Below are 20,820 nucleotides of genomic sequence, written 5' to 3'. Positions count from 1 at the left end.
GCAGTACATACTTTTTTCCACTTTGCTTATGCTGTGTTTTATCGTGCACTGGTGTCTGTTGCTTTCTATATAATTATATGCAAGCATTTCTAAGATTAAAAGTAGACATTATTAAACGCATGTAAGAATTTAAGATTGAAGTGAGATATGGTAGTCAATACTGAAATGTGTTAGTTACCATAGTACTAATATTATTTGATTTTCCCTAGTGCCTTTCCTGCTTTTGTGAACCTAATTGTCCTGTTTGGGTGGGCTCAATTTTAGAGAGTCTTTCCCCGTATTCAACATAAGGCTGAAGGGAATGCTTTCATTCAGAGATGAAAAAGGTCTGTATGCTCTAATGAAAATATGAGGCTAAGGTAAAATATGGAGTGTTTAATGACAAGTGACAGGTTCAATAAAAACTCTTTCCTTTAGAAGAGCCCTCTGCTTGTAGCCTCCCTCTCTCAAGGACTGCAACGTTTTGGTTTCCTGGAAGTAAAATTTACACAGGACCACATTGCAATTACTTAGTTATGGAGACCTGTCTTCTCCATAGACTCAAAAGGGCACTGCCTTATAATCGATTAACAAAAAAATAAAATTAAACATGAGAGGCTCATAGATTTTTGTTCTGTTTTGTTTTGGTTTGGTTTTTTTTTTCTTTTTTAATGCAACCATTGTTGGCTTTGGGGTCAGGACACAGAAGCACTAATTTCAGATAATTTTGGTCTTGGTGGTTTTGGCTGGAATTAATAATAAGACATTATGAAATGCTTAAAAATATATGATCTGCATGTTCTTCGGTTGACTGTCTGCAATCCAGTCAAATAAACACTCTCCCAAGCACATACTCCACTCCTCCTCTCTCTGTTCCTTACAGGCATGTGGTTTCTTTTTTCCTGAGTCCAGTAACAAAATGTTCGTTTATTCAGAGAGCTCTGATGACGGAAATTTTGTGTTTTGGGGAGTGGGGGAAGAATGAAAACCATAATGTCTCAATTCTAGCGAGATGGATAAATGGCTTTCCAAATTTGTCTTTTCCTCCTGGGTTCCCTTAAACCACAACTCTCCAGAGATCTGAGAGGTTAACGAGTGTCTGGTCTATAAGCAGGATGAAAAAAACAAGCTGTTGGGCTGGAGTAGAAAATTTTTGCTTCAAGTAACTAAAGCTTGGCTATTGTGAAAAGGAATTGATACACTGCCTTGTGAAAAGGAATTGATACGCTGCCTTGTCCTGGAAAGATAACATTTACTGAAATTTCATGATATTTCAATGGGTACTTGGAATTGACATCTGGAAGGTAGTATGCTTATTGTTTTCTTGTTCTGTCACTCCAGCATCTTCCAGAGTTTTTAGGAGGAATTTTCTGTGTATCTTGTGGCATGGAGTTGTGGACTATTGGATCTATATTGCAGCCATTATACATCAGTCTCTTAACTGCTGCTGACAAACTGTATGTCCAGAAGCTATGTAAAACATACTTGAACGCTTTAATGAACAAATGTAAGCCTAAGTAAACTTCATGATGTTTTTCTTCTTTTTCCACACCCAAGTTTAGATAATTCAGTGTATAATTCCTAATACATTAATTATATATGCAAGTATATGTTGTTTGTTTCTTGTGATTATATGATTATTTAATCATATTTAGCTTTAAATAGGGAAAATAGCCTTCTAGAGGAAGGATCTGAAGCTTCAGCATAAACAAATGTGCAGGTTTTTGTTTAATAATGCTTTTACTGGGGTCCAGTCAGAACTTGATGAAATGGGTAAGTAGCCAAATACCTTCTTATCAAATGAACCTTCTAAATTCATTGAATACCAGTCTCAGTGTCCCAAGCCTGTCAGTGTTTAAGAGGCATTTGGACAATGTCCTTAACAACATGCTTTAACTTTTGGTCAGCCCTGAATTGGTCAGGCAGTTGGACTAGATGATCGTTGTAGGTCCCTTCCAACTGAAATAGTCTATTCTATTCTACTCTAATTAACTATTTGTTATGAGGCATCATAGCATGTACATGCAGTCAATGTCAATGTCGAAAAATGTGAAAGGCGAAGTGAAACCCAGTATATGTGATCTTAAATTACTGAAGAATTTCCTCTTGACATGCTATGATCGGATCCTGAGAGTAGGGTGGCTGAAGGTGGGGTGGTTTTTTTTTTTTCTGGTCTGTTGATGGTAATACGATGCCATGATGAAAATGATGGTTTGTCATCTTCCAGCTGTTAATAAAAGAGATCATGCTTCCCTAATTAATCTGTGAACTCGCTTTTGGGACAGTGTGTACAAAGCTTCTGAAGAAATGGTTAGATTTAAAGAAAAGCTTTCCAAACTCGAAAGTCAAAAAATTTCTTCTGTAACTTTCTAGGCACCATCAGCTTTGAAGCGAATTGGTTATGCTAGTTAAATGGTGTCACTTGTTTTCCTGGGATAAGTGAATTTCACGTGCTGAGTTCCGGCTAATTTCTCTTCCATATAGACCACTTCCATATCAGATTCCAGACTTGCCTGCCAGCTGAGTGAAGTGTACATTCTTTACCCCTTGGATAGCACAGCTCAACATGTTAAGGCCCAGGAAACTGTCAGCTACTTTGTTTCAGCCCGGTAGAAATCTGTTCTTGATTGCCGTGTTGCATCTGCAGGATTTGTTCCAGGGAACAATCTGACATATCGGACCTGTATTTTCTCATTGAGCTCTGATACATCTTTGGGAATTGTACAGATCAAAATGTTCTTTTTCCCTCCCTTCCTCTCCCAGTACTTTTTAGACATTAATTACATCAGGGAGTAGTTTTGGCCTCCCTGTCCCTGGGTGGTTCTCTGTGCTGCTCAGGCTTAGGTGTTAAGTGTTCCTTGGGCCTGACTACATGCCATTAGCACCTATGCAGGTGGCTGTAATTTCACTAAATGGTGAATTTCCCTACTATTGAGTTCTAGGTCACCATCTGTCTGTCATCTAGGACAGAACTCGTGACATAAAGCACTGAAAGGATATGTGTTCACTTTGCAGTCAGTTTTTAAGAAATTTGTTAGCGTTTTTTGAAGGGCTATGTTTTTCTTGTCAGTCACATAAGGGATGAAACTTAACATTGTTACATCTTGTTAATTACGCCAAATGTGATTCTGAGTTCAAACATGATGTGAATCACTTTTGTACTGTCTGTCTGTCAGTATTACATAGGACTTTTGGTAATGAAAAGGGAGCAGGTAGGAACAAGTGCAGGCTCTAAAGAACAAGCATACCTCATAAAAAAGTCTTAAAATGGAATAAATATGTGCAAATGATTCCTCCTATTTTGTTTGTGCTAAATGCAGTAATAGCCAGTAGGTGGTTTTGGGATTATCTGACCCTCCAACCCTTTCTCTGAGAGATTCTGTGACAGCTGGCTGTGCATTAGAAAACAGGATGTACATATGCAGGAGAGACTTTAATATGCATCATGATTTGTTAGTGAGGTAATATTCCAGTAGCAATTTTAATTTCCATCAACTTTTACAATATGTTACAGAAAATACAGTGTTCCACCAATGTTACATTCTATACTTATTTGCAGGGTTGTGATTTTCAGCAGATGTGTGCAGTCACTGTAAACACAAGCAAATATTTGACGCTGGCAGACACTTTGAGAAAAACTAGTTCTTGTTCTTATCATGTCATAGCTCTCCCTGTCAAGAGAGCTTTTCCTAACCTTCGTGGATGGCTGGGAGAAGTTTCAAAAATGATTACCTTTTAGCTAGGCTTTTTGTGACTTACAGTGAAGGCAGTTTCTCAAGGAGGGGATCTTAATTTGAATTGCAGCCTTTTTTTCAGGAACTCATAATTAAGCATTTCTGGATATATCTACTTCTATGACAGACAATGTATGATGATGAATAAACAGTCTCACTTCATATGTTGTTATATCTGTGTGAAGCAATATAGTAGTTATGGACAATACTCTTCTTCATTTGTAATGCTCTCTAATGGAAAGAAGACTTGGGCATTTTCACAGTGTTAATACTGTCACAATTTTTACCATTTAACATCACAGAAACCGGGCTGGAAAAAAAGCTAGTTCATTGAACAGTGGAGAAATACTGCACAGTACCTAAAATCAGTGCATGATATGAACAAAAATTATGTTTTCATGTAAAAATTAACACTGTTGGATTTCTGTCTCAGCAAGATAGTGGTGCCCATGAAGGTTTCTTCTCTGTTCCTCTGTTGAAGTCATAAAGTACAACTTTATTTTGAGGAAGGGGATGAAGACTTGCTAACAGATCACCAGAAAGTAAACATGACAGGGTAGGAAAAATATCTTGACAACAAGGAATGACGTCAAGCCCTGTAGGATCTGCTCACATGAGGTCCTGTTCTTAGGAATATTAGTCATTTACATCTCTTATCCTTTCACATGTGGATCTGATGGACTTTGTGAGACAGTAATTATCTATTTACATAAAGGGAGCTCATCAAGACAACCGTTGTACACATTAAGCCTTTAGAGTATTTACCTGGGTCTCTTTCTAATGCGTTTTCCCAGTTTTCCATACAGAAATCTGATACCTGTTTCTCCAAACAGCTGCATACAATCAGAGTATATAGTAGTATGAGCAACCATTAGAAAAGTGTAAATTTACCTCTCCCATTTCTTAGTTTTCTTGGATTTGTGAGATGTTGGTGTTTTAACATTCTTACAATGTGAGCTGTGAGCCACAAGCAAACTGTGGGGACAGCCCTGTCTCCAGTTTTAGCAAGGCCATTTTTTCTGAACGTTTATAAGATCTGACTAACTTCATTGTTCATGTGTGCAGTTTTTCATGTTGAAGCAACAACAAAAATAATATACTTTTAGACATGAAGATGATTTGTCTCAGAAACAGGTTACTGTTACTATATGAATTGTTCAGTTGTGTTATCAAGAAGATGCAGGTTTTTTCTCTGTCTAAAATATACTATACATTTCTGAATATCAGAATAAATATGTGACCTTGGGTTTAGATTTGATATGGCAGTTCTTACAGAGACAGAGTCTGTCATTCTATGTAGCTATGTTTATGACATTAAATACGTTGTTAAGGAATTACTTTCTCCTGTGTCTGACCAAAAGAGAGCACTCCTTGCAGAATACTTGTAACCATAATATGTATGGAAACTAAGCTTGAAGAGGCTTGACATTTGGAATGGATAAGCATATCCCTGGACAGACACTTAGCCATCTGCTCTATTTGTTTTCACTTTACAGTTCAGTTTACCATTCATTTATTATGTTCAGGTTAGATGTATTCACTGCCTTCACATCTTTAAAAAAGATGAACCATTTGACTCTGTCTTCTTTTATAATGTAAAAATACAGTTTTGAACAGACAGCTGGAAAAATTTTGTGAAAGTCGCTATTTACAACTAGCATTAGGCAGTCTCCCAATTATCCCAGTATTTCCTTAACTGCAAATTGAGATTTGTAGTGAGAGAAAGCCATTATATGGCTTGAGAGTTTTTAATAGAGGAAAGAGGACTCCCTACATCCTAAAATTTCTCTGTGATCCATCAGGAATATTATTCTCCAGACACACTTTCACCCAGTCTTTTCTGCAGAAACATTAGGTGTCAGTGGAAGATGAAACCTGCTATTTGTACTCTATTGCCTGTTTGGCAGGGAGCAGGGTTGGTACCCTTTATGATATGCCAGAAACTAAGTACAGTGAGGACTGGACAGCTGAATGCATGCCAACAACCTTAACCGCTAGATGTTTTTTGCATGGATTTTTTTTTTCCCAAGATTAGTATCTGAGTTCAAACTCCTTTCCTAAAAACTGTCAGAGAGATTAATGTCACTGTTGACAACATGGTGTGGTTCCTGTGAGGAGGTCTCTCCTGAGAGCAGAAAACATTGCAGGCCAGATTTAAGCAAAACAATAGGAGTACATTCAAGGGGAGGAACAGTTCTCTTTTCATTTTGGTGTCTGATTTCATGAGCCTCAGAAATGGCAATAAATTTGCATTTTTTCCTTTGGATTTCCCCTCCCCCCTCCCTTTTCCCTCTCTCACAAGGTTGTTTGTTTTTTTTTTTAACTTGTTGTGTTGAAAATGGTTCCTAACTCATCTCTCTCCAAGAGTAAAAATGCCCAGTTGCTGTGGCTCATTTCATAGTCTCATTGTTTAATAAAATTGCTATTCTGCCTTATTCTTGTTTTGCCCGATAGAAGAGGAAAGGGGATGGGGTGATGATAGGGACCTTAAGACAGACAGAATTCAGAAAGTATTTTTAAAAAATAATGCACATGGAATTTTTTTTAGTTCTGTACATGTGGCAACAAATTCTTCAGCATTTCCTTTTAAAAATTTCCTCTAATTCATTTCAAGTAGTAATAAACCTAATTCACTTAATTCTAACTCACTATTATTCCTTAATCTTGCTTACTAAGCTGCCAAAATAGCTGTCACCCTTAAACTACTTCCCCATTCCCACCCCCCCTATAGAAATAAGCCTATTCTATCTTTAATTAGCACTTTTCCTATTAAATTTTGCTCTTTGGCTCAAATTTACACACCCATAGGATTTTATCAGAACTGCCCTTACTGTGATGTGCACATATTAGCTGGGATTGAGGCTTAGGCTGCAAATCATGTATTCATAACTGGCAGAAGGTTCTAAAATACCAAAAGTCAGCACCAGTCCTTTCAGCTGTTGAATTTTGTTTGAGGTACACTCTGATCTGAATGCAGGTGTTGGGAAAAAAGTAACTGTATTGGCATCACTTAGTCTTTTACTGACAATTAAAGGAGGACAGTCTCCTTAACATTCTAGAAGGTGTCTATAGTCAAAATTCATCAACAAATTCAGTTTAGGACATTGTGTTGTTTTTGTTGCTGGTGTTTGAATTCTACCTCAGTCTTGATATCTTTGAGGTCAGTTGATTTTCCAAAGCAAGGAGTGAAAAGCAAGGGAATAAAAGCTAATGGAATTCAGTGTCCCAACAACAGTTATCCATGCCCTTCTAGGGCACAGCATTCTTCTCCATGCCAGTCACCACCCAGGTACTTTTCCTCCTTTTGAAGAACCACTGAATATTCTTAAACAATAAACTTTTTTTGCATTATAAGTGCACATGACTTGACGTTCCAGTGCTGTGGAACAGATACTGTTTTATGGTGAGGTAATGTGTCTGGGTAAATGTCAAGTGTAACATTTCTTGTGAATGAGACTAAATTTCTCTAAATTTCTGAATTTTATTTATTTATTTATTCAGGATATTTAAAGGAAAGATAGCCTGCATAGCTCTACAGGTATCTCCTAACTCTAACTCATGGATAAAACAGCAGATAATCAGTATGACATTAATATATGTCAGGAGAAATGAGCTTAAATATGCTTACCAGCAATGGTTTCTGATTTATCTATATTATCATAGGCCAACAATCTTGGAATTAGAATAAATAGTTTCATGAAAACATTATTGCTTAGCAGAACTATTAAAAACACAATGTTGAGAAATATTAAATGCCAAAACAGAAAATGCTACTATGCCATGATATACGTCAGCAGTGCATTCATCTTGTGAATAATGTGCAATGATGTGGGCCATCCACCACAGAAAGGATATGGCAAAAGTAGAAAAGGTAAAGAAAGGGAAGAAAATACTAAACATAAGGACAAATTTCTGTTCAAAGAGATACTAAATAAATTTTAACACTTGAACATGAAAAGAAAAAATGAGTGAAGACAAGAGCCAGGGAGTACTTTTTCCAGCTTTGCAGGCTGAGAACAATAGATGATCATTTTGGAATATTTAGGGCTAAAGGAAAACAATAACTATTTTTCCTCTGAACTAATCTGAGCTTTTATAGAAACAATTGGAATTTCCTACAAAGTGAGAATCTCTCAGAATGTGAAGAGTTTCCACTTTCTCATCCTTTTGGGTTTTATGCCAGTGAATTTAAGTTGTAATTTTTATATTGTAATGCTGTGTTGCCTGTTTTAAATGATAGTACCAGTGTAACACTGAAAATACACCAACAAGAAGCTTTTCTTTTCAAATACTTCATTTCAATATTTTTAAACTCATTTTTTATTGTGTTAGTAGCTAAATGTCCAATGTTTACTTTTTCTGAGTATTCTGTTCTTATTAATTGTATGTTATAGGTTTCATGTTCCATACATACATATGAATTGACTGCTGCTGCATGCCTAAGTCCTTCTGTTCTTCCTGATCCTTTCCTGCTGAAATTTTTTAAAGTTTCTGTTATTGTGTCCAAGTCATAAGTATATTTATTTCTTTTCTTCGAATGTATCCTTAGATTTTAGATACAGTGGTAAACCTGATCTGTGCATTTGCTGGTAAAGTTACTGAGAACAGAAACCAGATTTTAATATTTAAAGCAAAAATTTCCTTATACGTATTTCATTAGTAGCTTGAAATTAGTAGGTTGAACCAAGACAGATATTTTCCTTGAAATTAGCTTCACTTGTCGCATCTGGCTTCCAGGGCAATTGTGGGTGGGTTGGGTGTTCCCAGATAGTGTGAGAAATTGTGATAATTTAATTCTGACATGAAATTGTTTTTATGGTCTCTAGTTTGAAGTTGGGGAGTTAGGAGAACATCTGTATGGCGTGAAATAATGTTGAGGATTTTTTACATTAAGTAAAATTAATAGTGGTTAGCAATAGCATCTCTAGACTGTTAACCCTATCTCAGAACTAATGGCTGCATTAAAGGAAACAGTTCCTAGCACAAATACAATAGCTACTCTACTATGATGAAAATCAAGAAAGAGACATCAGAGATTAAAATGAATGTATGAGACCAGAGGTGATTTCAGGAATTCCCTTTGAAATTGAGAGTGGGAGAGATTCAGTGGCATCAACTGCTGAGTAAACATTTCCTCAGTGGTGGTGTATCACTAGCAGGTTTTGTCATATGTTCAGCTATGAAAAACAGGGAAAACAAGAGAAGTGAACTTCTATAGCTAGCTGTCTATGTGTGCTGCTTCTGATGCTCTGTTTTTTGCTGAATGATTGAAAATGAGCAAAGAAAGGTAGGCCTTACAACTACTGTGATGTATTCGTAAAATGATGATGCTACAGCACTGGCACTGGCAAGGAGAGTTCAGAGGAACAGGGCTGTACCAAGGGAATAACATATGGGTTTGAGGTTCATATTAATAGTGCACCTAATTAAAACTGCTTCTGTTTTTTGCTGTAATCTCATATCAATTTAGGAGTCTTGAGTCATAGTATTGATTTATGTGTGAAAAAGAAATCTTTTTACAGCAGCATTTCCCCAGTTAGCCTCTCAAAAAACCAAGCAAAACAAACACACATAAACCCCCATAACAATTACAGGTATCTATGGCTTTTTGCTCACTTCAGAACATTTTCACAGCTGTATTGTCACCCTTGAGTCTCATTCCAATAGTGCATGCTGTGACCCACTGTGGTTAGATAGAAGCATAGTCCCTCTAGGTTTTAAAAAATACAGATGGGGTAATTTGCAACAGCTGAAGCAAAATGTTAAAGCTGTTGGCACACTGTGTGAGCTGCTAAATGGTAAACCTGGTTGTTAGTATTGGCAAAGTACTTCAATCAGTTAAGGCTGTTGCTAATGAAAAGCACCTATACAAAAGCAACATACCCAACAGATTGCTGTGTTGGGAGTGGCAAGCTTAGAGTAGCAGGAAAGAAGTGTCAGAAGCATGGCAGCTATCAGGAAGAGACATTGCCTGTTTCTCATAGAAATAATCGATTCCTTGTAGGCCTGTGTGTCTGTAACTGTCCTTTTCTGCAGGTTTTTACAAGTATTTTTCAGAGAAAAGCAGAGATTCATTAAAAAATTGATTTATTTTCATCATTTGTCCTCTTCTGAAGAGTAGCCTTCCAATTTTGGGATAGCATCTTTCCTTCTGGGTTCAGCAGTGCAGAAATCCACCTTCCATAATTTAGTGAGAGTCTTTTGGTAGACTCCTGAAATGGCAAACCAGAAGTCCTCAGTAAAGGGCTGACTACAGTAGAACTAATTCTTCCTCTTCTCATTTGGTACTGGTTGTGACCAAAGACAGGATACAAGGGAACTTTATGGAAGAAACTTAGTAAGATTTCAATTTTTCATATTAAACAACTAGCATGCGCTTTAGAGTTGCAGTTAATCAGGTCTTCATATTTTTTAACTGAACAATTCCTAACGTTTGTAGATTTACTGCCTCCAAATGCTGGTGAAGAATTTGTTCTATCAATAACTAAATGCCAGTTTGTATCGTGGGGGAAGCTTTAAGTAGTATTTGAGGCAGCTGACAGTCTGGAGTTGCCAGGTTCTACTTATCTAGTGGAAGGTCAATTCCCAAAGGAGGATTTTTCTTTCTAGGGAGAGTTTTCCTCAGTCTAGAATGGACTGAGATCATTATCATTGGGTTCGTTATCTAGGTTATAGCTTCTTGAGGAAATACGTGATTAGAAAGAGGAATAGTTCACAGGAGTAGGTTTTTGTAATGAGGTAATAATTTCACTGTTTGAGACTGTAACATTTACAGTACTGTGTTCTTCCCTTCTGGTCTATGAAAGCACACAGATAGAATGTGCTATTATGTTAATTATGTTAATTACAGGGTTATATGAACATGATTTCTCCATACCTGGGTGACGGGCTAGTCCTAAAAATGTTTTTGACAGTTAAAAGAAGCATTTCATTGCCTTCTCAAACTGTTAAGTAATCTCTCCTGAGAGTTAACTAGAGAAATCCACCTTAATTCCAATTCAAAGAGTGAAATTAGGCCATAAAGACCTTTGTGAGTCTAGTTCAAGACAAAGTTACCAAGAAGTTTGCCAGGATACCTCAGATTTAATTGAACCTAAATGCCTCGGTGAAAACATATATCCTGTTTCATGCACTTTCATAAAACTTCTTGAGAGATTACACATCATATGAATGCAGGGTGGATTAAACTGATACATCCTCTTAACATGCACACTTGGACATCCTACCACTTCCTTCCTGAAGTGAAAGAAAAAGCCCAGAAATGTGCATCAGTCAGTCACAGCTCCTTTTCCTTTCAGACAAATGTATTGGAATGAGTTTTTCATAGGAATCAGCTACAGCATCATAGTATAGGTAGCAAAAATTTTTATTCTGCCTGAACTCTTGGCATTGCCACAGTATCAAATGGGTTTTTCATTTTCTTTGTGCTGCCACCAGTGAGCATAAAGGCAGAGCTATCTCCTCTGTCCCTGTTTAATTCCACCTCTGCTGCACAATCTCATGGATATGGACATGGGATATAGGAGGAGAGGGAGGGAGGGAGGCTCACAGACATATTTGGGTAGATAATACATCTTGAAGAGTCCACTTAATGTACAGGTAAGTAATACCTTTTTTTCTGAAGTCATCTGTATAAGCTTCATGCAAGGAGACCGCCACCTCAAGTTGTACTCTAGTCCACTGCTTCAGAAGATCAGTCACTGCAGGGAAAAAATTATATCTGTAGTTATAATTAACCGATTTTTTCTCCAGACTTTAATGCTTATCATAATAAAGATAGAACACTTCATTTATCTAAAAAGAGGAAAGCAGCAACAGCAACACAGATTCAAGGTCAGCATGAGCCTGTCATGTTTTAGATTTAGAGCCAAACAACTGGAAAAACATGCCGGTACATGCCGGTATGTTAAAAGGCAAATGCTGGTTTGCTTTTATTTACTTTTTCTCTATTGGTATGTTTTGTCTGAAACAGCAGCTTGTATTTTAAAAAATAATGATTCCAATGCTAATCAGTTAGTCATGAATCAAAGAGCTAGAAATGAAATTATTATTTAAAAGTGTCTTGAGACTATTCTGCAGTAGTGGAGATGCTCTCTGGCTAAGCAACAATCTGCTACTCCTGCCAGGCATCCGTGTGGTTTTGTAAGGTGGTTACACACATTGTGACAGCATTACAAGAGTAAACTTGCATGTCTTTTAACTAGATCTGTCTGAGACAGAAAGTGAAAACTTGTAACTAATTTCTTGTTGCTGGATGGGTTATTAGTATTAGACTAAATAAGATCATTTCTAGGCAATTGGTTTAAGTCAACACCAGACTTCTTTAACATGCAACACTCTTGCATATATGCAAAAGGTTGTGTATTATTTTAGGAAAAGTAATTATATATATATGAATATAGATTTTCAAAGTGCAGGTAATGGGGCACTGCCTTATCAGTTTTGGTACCACCAATTGCTCTTCCTCCTGTCCCTCAACAGTTCAGAGTACTGCATGGTGTCAAGGTTAATACAGTGTTGAATTCACTTCTTAAATGTTTACCTGGGATGAAGAGTGGACATACCTTATGTGTGAGAGTGTTTTATTCTGCATTCTTATTTTAAAGCAGTTTCCATTTTACATGCAACTGTTCAAATGAACCATTCCCACTTCTCTTGTTTGAAATGGACAGCTATACTTCCACACTTCCTTGGCTATCCATGAATAATATATCAAGAAGTACAGTCAATATGTATTGTGTAATGCAGATAGGCAAGTAAATACTTCTCCTGTCTGGCACGGTTAATATTCTGTACTGAGGTTTTTTGTAAACTTGTTATTCATCTTTTTGATGAGTCTTCAGTTAGGCTAATCATAACTATGAAGTCGTTTTGGAAGATATTATCAGTGTTTCAGAAAAATTCGAAAAAGTATGAAAGCATGTTCTGCAACTCCTATTTTTGAAATTTAGACCTCTCTATTTGCTTCTTTAGAAATCAGCAATTCCTTGCCCTGTGAATCCATTTTGGAAAGTAACCATCAGCAGAAAGCTCCTTTCACTGCAAAGCATAACAAATACTGTTGCCTGAGCTAGTGGTTGAATACTAGCCTTTCTCTACACAAGAGCAGTGGTGCCAGAGGTCTTGCACTGGTCTGATACAAAGCTTTGCATCTCTGCTGGAACACTGTCTTTGAAAGCGGCAGTTTTGGGACTGCCAGAAATGGCGTTCATACAGCAAGTATCCTTGGTGATGTATCCCAAGTCCTAGAAAGAAGGAATTAAGGAATAAGTCAGGTTCATTCTTTAAAATCCAATGACTAATTTTTGCATGATGAAGCTTGCAAGGTCAAATTTTTTCCAAGTCAGTCATCTCCTTATTCTTTATATGGTGTGAAATACTGTTGGAGAAACAGTGGAAAATTTCAGTCTGAAATACAAAAGGACAGAAGACAAAGGAATAAATCTAACAAAATGCAAGATGCAAAAAAACAAAGGGAAACATTTTTGATTCTTCCACTGCTACTGAGATGGCTAAAAAGCCCATGTGGTAACTTAAATGTGCATTAGTATCTCATCTGAACCCTTCAATTTAAACCCATCTGCAAGACAAGAAATGCAGAAGTCTTCCATCAAGCTGCTAACTTCTGATGGATTTGTTAAGCAGACATGGTCCAAGACATTAATATGAACCTCTCAAGACAGCCTGCTTTGCAGTCTTTTGTCCAAGTTGCTGCAGCAGAAGCAGGAGATACATATGTATTTTCTTAGCAATATTAAAGTAAGGAGGGTGTCCTTTACAAATAACAATACCATTAATTTTGTATATATTTTTTCTAAGTTACAGTGTTTGTGTAAACCAATAAAATGTTATATTTTCTGAGGAGCAATACAGTTTTCTTCAATGGTCTTTAAAATATTTTTGGACACCTGAACTTGCAACTGTGAAGATGCTCTGAATTGAAGAATAAATTCTAAGGGAGTCTTGATACTTGAATGTCTGAGATTCAGACAGCCCAGATGAACCCTTCATAATTTCTAGAGAATTTTTGATTAAAAACTTCCTTAAAGACTTAATCTGAACAGTGGGAAAACTGTTGGGCTAATGTTTGCTTCTCTCCCCCTTAACCTGGAAATGGCAAATTCCAAACTGCAGCACTGTTTCCGTTCTTACCACACCTGCTAGTGAACGTGTGAGCCAATGGGCAGCACTGAATGCCTGCTACCTTCCCACCAGTTCTGGCTTCTATGCTTCTTTGGAGCTGCTTACTAATCTTTATTTACCAGCAACCCTTGCTTATCTATGCTGTATAATCAGGACTGTGGTATGTCCAACCTGGAGGGCAAGCACTCTTGCTTTGAGGTCCTGCTCTACTTGCTCTCTCCTTCTCTTTACTGTAGTCTTCCTCCTACTCTTGCACCACTTCATCTTCCTTTCCTTTGTGTGAAGAGAATTTGCCTGCAGTTGTGCCTTGGGAGGGAGAAACACATTTTGGTTGACATAAAACTTGGTTGATTAAAAGGCTATAGTTCCAAACAAGTGGTCTTCACCTAGTCTCCCATCATTTTCCAGGACAATCTACGTAAAAAGGATGATCGGATTGAAGAATTGGAAGAGGCACTCAGAGAAAGTGTTCAGATAACTGCAGAGCGGGAAATGGTGCTAGCACAAGAGGAGTCAGCCAGGATCAATGCTGAGAAACAGGTCTGCAATCTTATAAAGTCACTGGTAGTCCTCTTAGGAAGGTAACCAGACAGTAAAGTACTACTTTCCCTGCTTTACTGTGAAACACAGATGGTTTTGTTTGATGATCCTGTATCTCTGTTCCAACATTATTTCATAGGTAAGATCTTCTTGAAATTATAAAGAAATACAAGGTATCCTGAGCTTTACAATATTAAGTAGCAACTCTTCTGATCTGTCTTGCCTGTCAAAGCTATCTTCCTATGTGTAAGCATACTTAGGTTCACTGTGTTGTTCATTGAACATATTTAAAGATGATTATTGTTATTAGGATAGTTGTGTTTATAGGCAACAGTCTCATTGCACTGGCAAAACAACTGGGCAAAGAGACAAATCCCTTGGCCTGAGCCAGGCATACACACAGTAAATACACACTTGTGTGTTGAAGCCACAAGGATAAACTTCTGTGCATGGACTGATTCTGTGCTACTGACATACTCTGAAGAATCATCTGTGTGCCTGATTTTAACTCAGGTAAGTGATCATCAAGAAAACATACCATAAATAGGGAATAAAATTCCATGAGATTTTGATAAAGCTGTTGAAGTAGAAGCTGAACCTGGCATTCTTACTGTGCTTTTTGTGAGCCTCTTCAGTGTTTTTCACTGTTCCTTACTTAACTGTAATTAGCAAACAGGAGCATTTGGTCAGTTGCATTGCAATGGAGTGATCTCCTTCTCTTTGTTATTTGAATAAAATAGTTCTGACTATTTAAAAAAGTTCTGAGTGCACTTTAAAATGTTTTAAGAGGTTTTTTCCAACATGTGTTCTTGTGTCGCATACTTTAACAAAAAAGAACATGCAAGTATCTTAGTAATAATCCAGGTTTTCAGGAAGAAAGCAACTATTTCTCTTCAGGCTAGAGTCAAGCTTAGCTGTTTGCTGGTAGATGTATTGAGGATAATTCTGGGTGCTGTACCCTAAGATCTTAGACATTGTTATGGAATTCACTTTCAAGAATGCCTTCTTTCCAAACATCTTGTAGCCTTTAAAAAAATTGCATGAAATAGAAATGTTAACTAGGTAGTGTAGACCACATCAAAGTTTAGACCTTCTTGAAAGGAAAATATGTATCTCAGAAAGCAGCAGGTTCTATGCTGAGAGGCAAAGGAAAATAAAATGGTATGTGATTTGATGCCTAGGATGTCATAATGTTTTGATTTCTTTGTTACAAGACACAGTGACAATTTTTATGTTCTTTGAGCACCTAGAAGCCCACAGAACTCACCATTTTGTGATGCCAAAACGTAGAACAAAATGCATGAGGCTTACTGAATTTTTTGAGGGAAGGTTTAGAAGGAGGTAGAGTGTGTTAATTTTGTAGGGGCTAGAAGTATCTGAAGTGAGGGAAGTAAACACAGAGATGAGCATCTACAAATTTTATACACATAATGAAGGCTTGTATTAGAGGATGATCACAGGCCATCTCAGTATGGAAAGATGGGCAGAGTTTCCAAAGGATGAGTAGCTTACATTTGATTCACTAGCAAAGAGGCATGCTAGTAGCATTAACATGACCAAAGCTACAGACAAAATTCCTGCACAGATGGGCACAACCTGCACAAGAAAGACTTTTGCATAGATCCAGACACAGAAGAAATCCTACCAGAGAAGTTCAGTTATATAGATGCAGTCAGAAGAGTCTTATATTAGAGATATTCTGTAAATTAATTTCTGCAAGTTTTTAAAAGTAAACTTTAATGGAGGATTGAGTCAAAGATACTGTCAAGACTAACAAAAACATGAAAGATCTGTCCTAGATGAAAACAAAGTAAGTAGTAAGGAAGATTTCAGTCACAGGATGGGAAGGAAGACTTTTTTTTAGTGTGTTGAGCATGAACTCCTCATAGATGACTCTCCACTGTGAGCTGTTGGCAGCAAGTGTATTGTGGAGGGGAGAAGAGATAAGTCTGGGTTAGTAAAATGGGAAAATGTTGTCATAGAAATGAGGTTTTATTTATACATAAGGCATCCTAAAACAAGAATATGGAAAGAAAATAGTGCTTTGGGAATATGCACAAATTTCAGGTATGGCAGTAAAGAGGCTTTTAAAAAGGATTCACCAGCAAAGCCTGATGAAAGGCACAGAATGAGATCAGCTGGTCAGAGCCTGGTGAAAAAGGGAAATAGCCAGTGAACAGAGAGTTGGAATTGAGTCTACAATCTGAAAGGTGAAGCAAGGCATGTAAATGTGAAGCCTGAGGGTCAGTGAGCCATAAGGACCAGTGAGAGAGATTGAGAGGAGAGGAAGAGAATAAAGAGGAGTAAAATTTGTGGGGGGAAAATGGTAGAATATGGTGGGCAACAGCACTGTGAAAAAGAAATTAATTTGGATGTAGTAGTGTGAACAGAAGTGAGGAGGAGAAAGAAGGACAGATTGAAAACAGCAGGATCAGAAGAGGGAAGAGTCTATACCATCACTGATTGACAGCAGTGTCCCACTCCAACAGGACTGCCAGCTCTGACCAGTTATGGTTTTTAAAATACGACCAACAAGGCAGCATGAAGGAAAAGCAACTGAAGTCTCTTCTTCCAGTCAGCACTAGGAGAGCTGCTGTGCCCCATTTTGTCCAATAGGGTTTTGTTTTGGTATCAATTAAATACAGTCAAGTAATAGAGCAATGGCAAGTCGCTTTTTTTCCAAGGTAGGGAGGAGACTTTCCTTCAAATGTTTTTCCATTCATATTCCTTCAGTCACTTTAAAAGAATGCTGTCTTTGTTTTATTATGTTCTGTGGAGGTTTTTTGTAGAATTATGAAATACACCTTTAGATAGCTTTAGAGTTTTAAAATGCAAGGGGCACTTTTATACACAATAGTAACGGCCAATCCTTTGATTTCTACAAACAATGACAGGTTAGGAACATTCTTAGACCACGTATGAGTGATATGTGTGATTTTTAAAATGTTAATGTAGTCCAAACTGATTATAATTTGCTTTTAACTGCATGCTTTTTCTTTCCTCTCTTATGTTTATCTTTTTTTCTACCATTCTGCCACTTCACTGCCTGTCTGAAGCTGTTTAATGAATCAATGCATGAGGTCAACCATTTTGGCTTTAAGTGGTTCAAGGTATGAGGACATCTCATTTGTGTGTACCTCTGCCCCAGTATTTAATGTTGTTTTCGTAGTCCTGTGCTGTGTAATCCTGCCCTCCATCATCTCATGATTTATGGTTTCCTGCTATTTTACAGGCTTCAGATTTGAATTACAGTGTCCATGAAGCTACTCGGGATTTCATGGTTCTCAGATACCCGTTTCAGATTGAAATTTTGCTCTCTTTAACCCAATGTTTCAAAATATCCTGGAAGCATATATTAACTGTGGAGTCTTACAAAGTTCTTCAAGTTCGTTCTTTCTAACATATTCACCGGGTTTTGTTGGTGCACCTGCTGAATCTTGTATGTAAATATTACTGTAAATTCTTTACAGCTGTGGAGTTATGTACTACTGTGGCTGATCCCACTAGTTCAGCCCTCTAAGTAGAAGGTCGGAAGGTGTATGGAGACTTCTTTTTAAGTACTCTCCATAAAGCTGAAGTTAGGATTTCTCAGATAAACACTTCTATCACAAAATTCTTTCTATTAGAGATGGCAAAACCAAATGTGGATTCAGGCACATTTTCTGAATTAACCAAATCTGAGTTTACTTTAGTAAAGCTATTGTTATGTTCCTCGGGGGGGTGGGGGGAATAAATCAAATAATAGTTTTTCCCTGCTCAAAAATGCAATGGTAGTTTTACTTCCCTAGGAAAAAACTGCTGGAGGTCTTTGACAGAAGGCCCAGTCTTGCTCACAAATGTTCTTTCACTGTCCTGGTGCATCTTACCATCCCTTCTTCGGCAGCATGAGGCAGGAGGTTTTCTTCTGTATCAATTTAGTCATAACCAGCACCATTCCAGGGCAATTCTGGAAATGTGTTTTGATCTTCATGAAAGTATAAGGCCCTTGTTGTGGAATAAACTGAAATAGAAGTTTGTTTAATTTTAAAGAGGTTAAGTATGTAGACCTGTAAATAGCTATATCTATGTTCATACATTGTGTCTTTTTATCCTACACAGGGCAGTTTTCTCTGCTTTACTTTAGAAAAAAAAGAAAAGACTGAATATTGTAATAGTAATGTATTGTTTAAATGTATTTTTTAATACTAATTCCTTTCTTCCACTGTCTTTATAAGTTATTTCAGCAGGATTTAATATTCTCTCAGATACATATTACATGTAAAATGAGTCGAACAAGACTCCTGAGAATCTCTATCACATATGCCTACTTCAAAATACGTATCTGTTTATTAAGGAGAAATAAATATGAAATAGCTTAATAATTCAACTAGAACCTCCTTCACCTCTCCTTTTTCCCGTCTCCTGTTGACCAGAATTTCCCTGTTGTAAGTGCAGAGTCTGCAGAGGTTTGAATGTAGAGTACAGCCTCAAAGAGCCTTTTGTCTCTTACCTGTAAATTACTGTACAGAAATTCTAGCCAAGTTTTGAATGATACCTCTCATTTGCACTTTCATCAGACCACCATTCTGGTCCTGTTTTCACTTTCTAGGTTACTTTACTTAGGCTACATTGTCTATAAAGTAGGAGCTACATTTACAACAGAATTATGATATATTGGATCCTTTCTATGAAGTACCTTCTAAAAATGCAAAATAAACTAAAACACATGCCATTTTTTCAGTAACCATTCTATTACTGTAATAGATCTAAAGTATTTTTTAAAATATGTTGAGTGTATTTACAAATTCTGACACATTAATTTACTTCCTACAGGTCCCTGTAAATGGAAAATATAAAGTGGAATTTCTTTTGAACCACCTACCTATAGGTGTGTTTTGAGCACCATAGAAATCTCAGAATTCTGACTGCTCTGTAACAGGTGCTGGGCAGTTTGCTTTTAATGAATATTTTTGTCTCTTCTTCTGTATCTCCTAATGAGAAGTCTGATAAACCAAGAGAATGAAGATCACCAGGGTATGGTTCAGGGGTGAAGGTGCTGTAGTCTTATTGGTTCTCACTGATTTTTCTAAGCACTTTATGTTCTCTGTGGCTGAACATCTCTTGAATATTTTCTTCAAAGCTCCTTTCTATAAAAGTCTGCCAAACTCATTTTGATTTTTGAATGTATGTCTATACATACATGTACGAAGTCATTTGTGTATTTAATTCATATCAAGTAAAAAATCTGTGCTAAAACTTGTATTTCAATTTCTTTTACTGATACAATTTTTTAACAGCTAAGTCAGTTGTCAGCCTGAAGTATAGTCTTCCTATTGTTGTTCAAGATAGATATATTTTTCATTCTTTGGTGTGATTCTGTTCCTTTGGTTAGAGAAAGCATTTGGCTAGTTAAAGCACATTGACTGTGCGCTGTGTCGTTGTCAATTAATATGTTTCCAGCCATTTTTAGAAGCACTGCTTCTTCCTAAAGTTACTACTTCTTCCCAGGTATCAAAATGGATTATGTAGCCTCTTCCTTTAAAAATACACAGATTTGTATTGAGTCACACTGCTTGGACGGGAAGGGTCATGTTGTGTATAATTATTTCTGTATTCAGTAACATACCATTGGAGAGGTGTAACAGTGGAATTTTTACTCTTTTCTGTCTTAGATGTGTTCAGCTGTGCCAGGTTGAGGGTGTGGGAGACTTTTTTTTGCCTCCAGTAAAGAAGAATGAATAGGAAAAAAAATGATGAATAGAAAATCATGCCCAAAGACTTTGAGACAGAGATCTTTTTCTAATATTATAGGGGAAAAAAACTTCTAAATGTTTTGGAATCATAGAATTGTTTAGGCTGGAAAAGATCTTTAAGATCATGGAGTCCAACCATTAAACTAGCACTGCCAAGTCCACCACTAAACCATGTCCCAAAGCACCATATCTACACATCTTTTAAATACCTCCAAGGATGGTGACTTTGGTTTTGTTTGTTTTTATTGCACTCATTTAAGATTGCAAAGTGGGCAAAATTTGATGACTTCTAGGAGAACTGAGGATTAGAGAGCATAATTAACCTCTGTTCAAAATATACATTGAGCATTTCCCCATATAAGTCAGCTTTTCATTTAATGAAATGAGAAGTACCGATGGAAACTGTTATATAGAAATTTGGTACAAATGCTGATTTTAAGATCATTTTGTCTGGATTGTTATCCCTTTTTATTGTTTAACAGATAAATACTGATTTCACATTATGCCTTTTATTATAGTCAAGTATTCTAGACAAAGTTCTGTCTTGGTATCTACCTGTTATATTATTTTCTCAAATACTCTAGACAGTATCTTATTTGTTGTGGCTCAAGAGAAAATCAGTCTTACAGATTTGATTACATTAATGTTTGCTTGGAATTGTAAGGACCCAAGCAAATACTTCTATTAATATT

General features: G+C 36.9%; 1 protein-coding gene across 11 annotated transcripts in view; it reads left to right on the top strand.

Moving 5' to 3' along the window:
- ERC1 (ELKS/RAB6-interacting/CAST family member 1) overlaps positions 1 to 20,820 on the top strand; it is a 304,473-nt gene that overhangs the window by 169,676 nt on the left and 113,977 nt on the right. For 5 of the 11 annotated variants that reach the window (XM_055711653.1, XM_055711656.1, XM_055711651.1 and 2 more), the window contains 2 exons: positions 14,265 to 14,396; positions 17,453 to 17,506. The exons of 2 other annotated variants lie outside the window; for them this stretch is intronic. In XM_055711653.1, the coding sequence (XP_055567628.1) occupies positions 14,265 to 14,396; positions 17,453 to 17,506 (186 nt within the window). The remainder of the gene's footprint in view (positions 1 to 14,264; positions 14,397 to 17,452; positions 17,507 to 20,820) is intronic. 4 more of the 11 variants (XM_055711657.1, XM_055711655.1, XM_055711654.1 and 1 more) reach the window with 1 other exon arrangement.

This window comes from Falco cherrug, chromosome 5 (assembly GCF_023634085.1).
Source record: "Falco cherrug isolate bFalChe1 chromosome 5, bFalChe1.pri, whole genome shotgun sequence".
NCBI classification, from domain to species: Eukaryota; Metazoa; Chordata; class Aves; order Falconiformes; family Falconidae; genus Falco; species Falco cherrug.
This window is presented reverse-complemented; position numbering and strand designations above follow the sequence as displayed.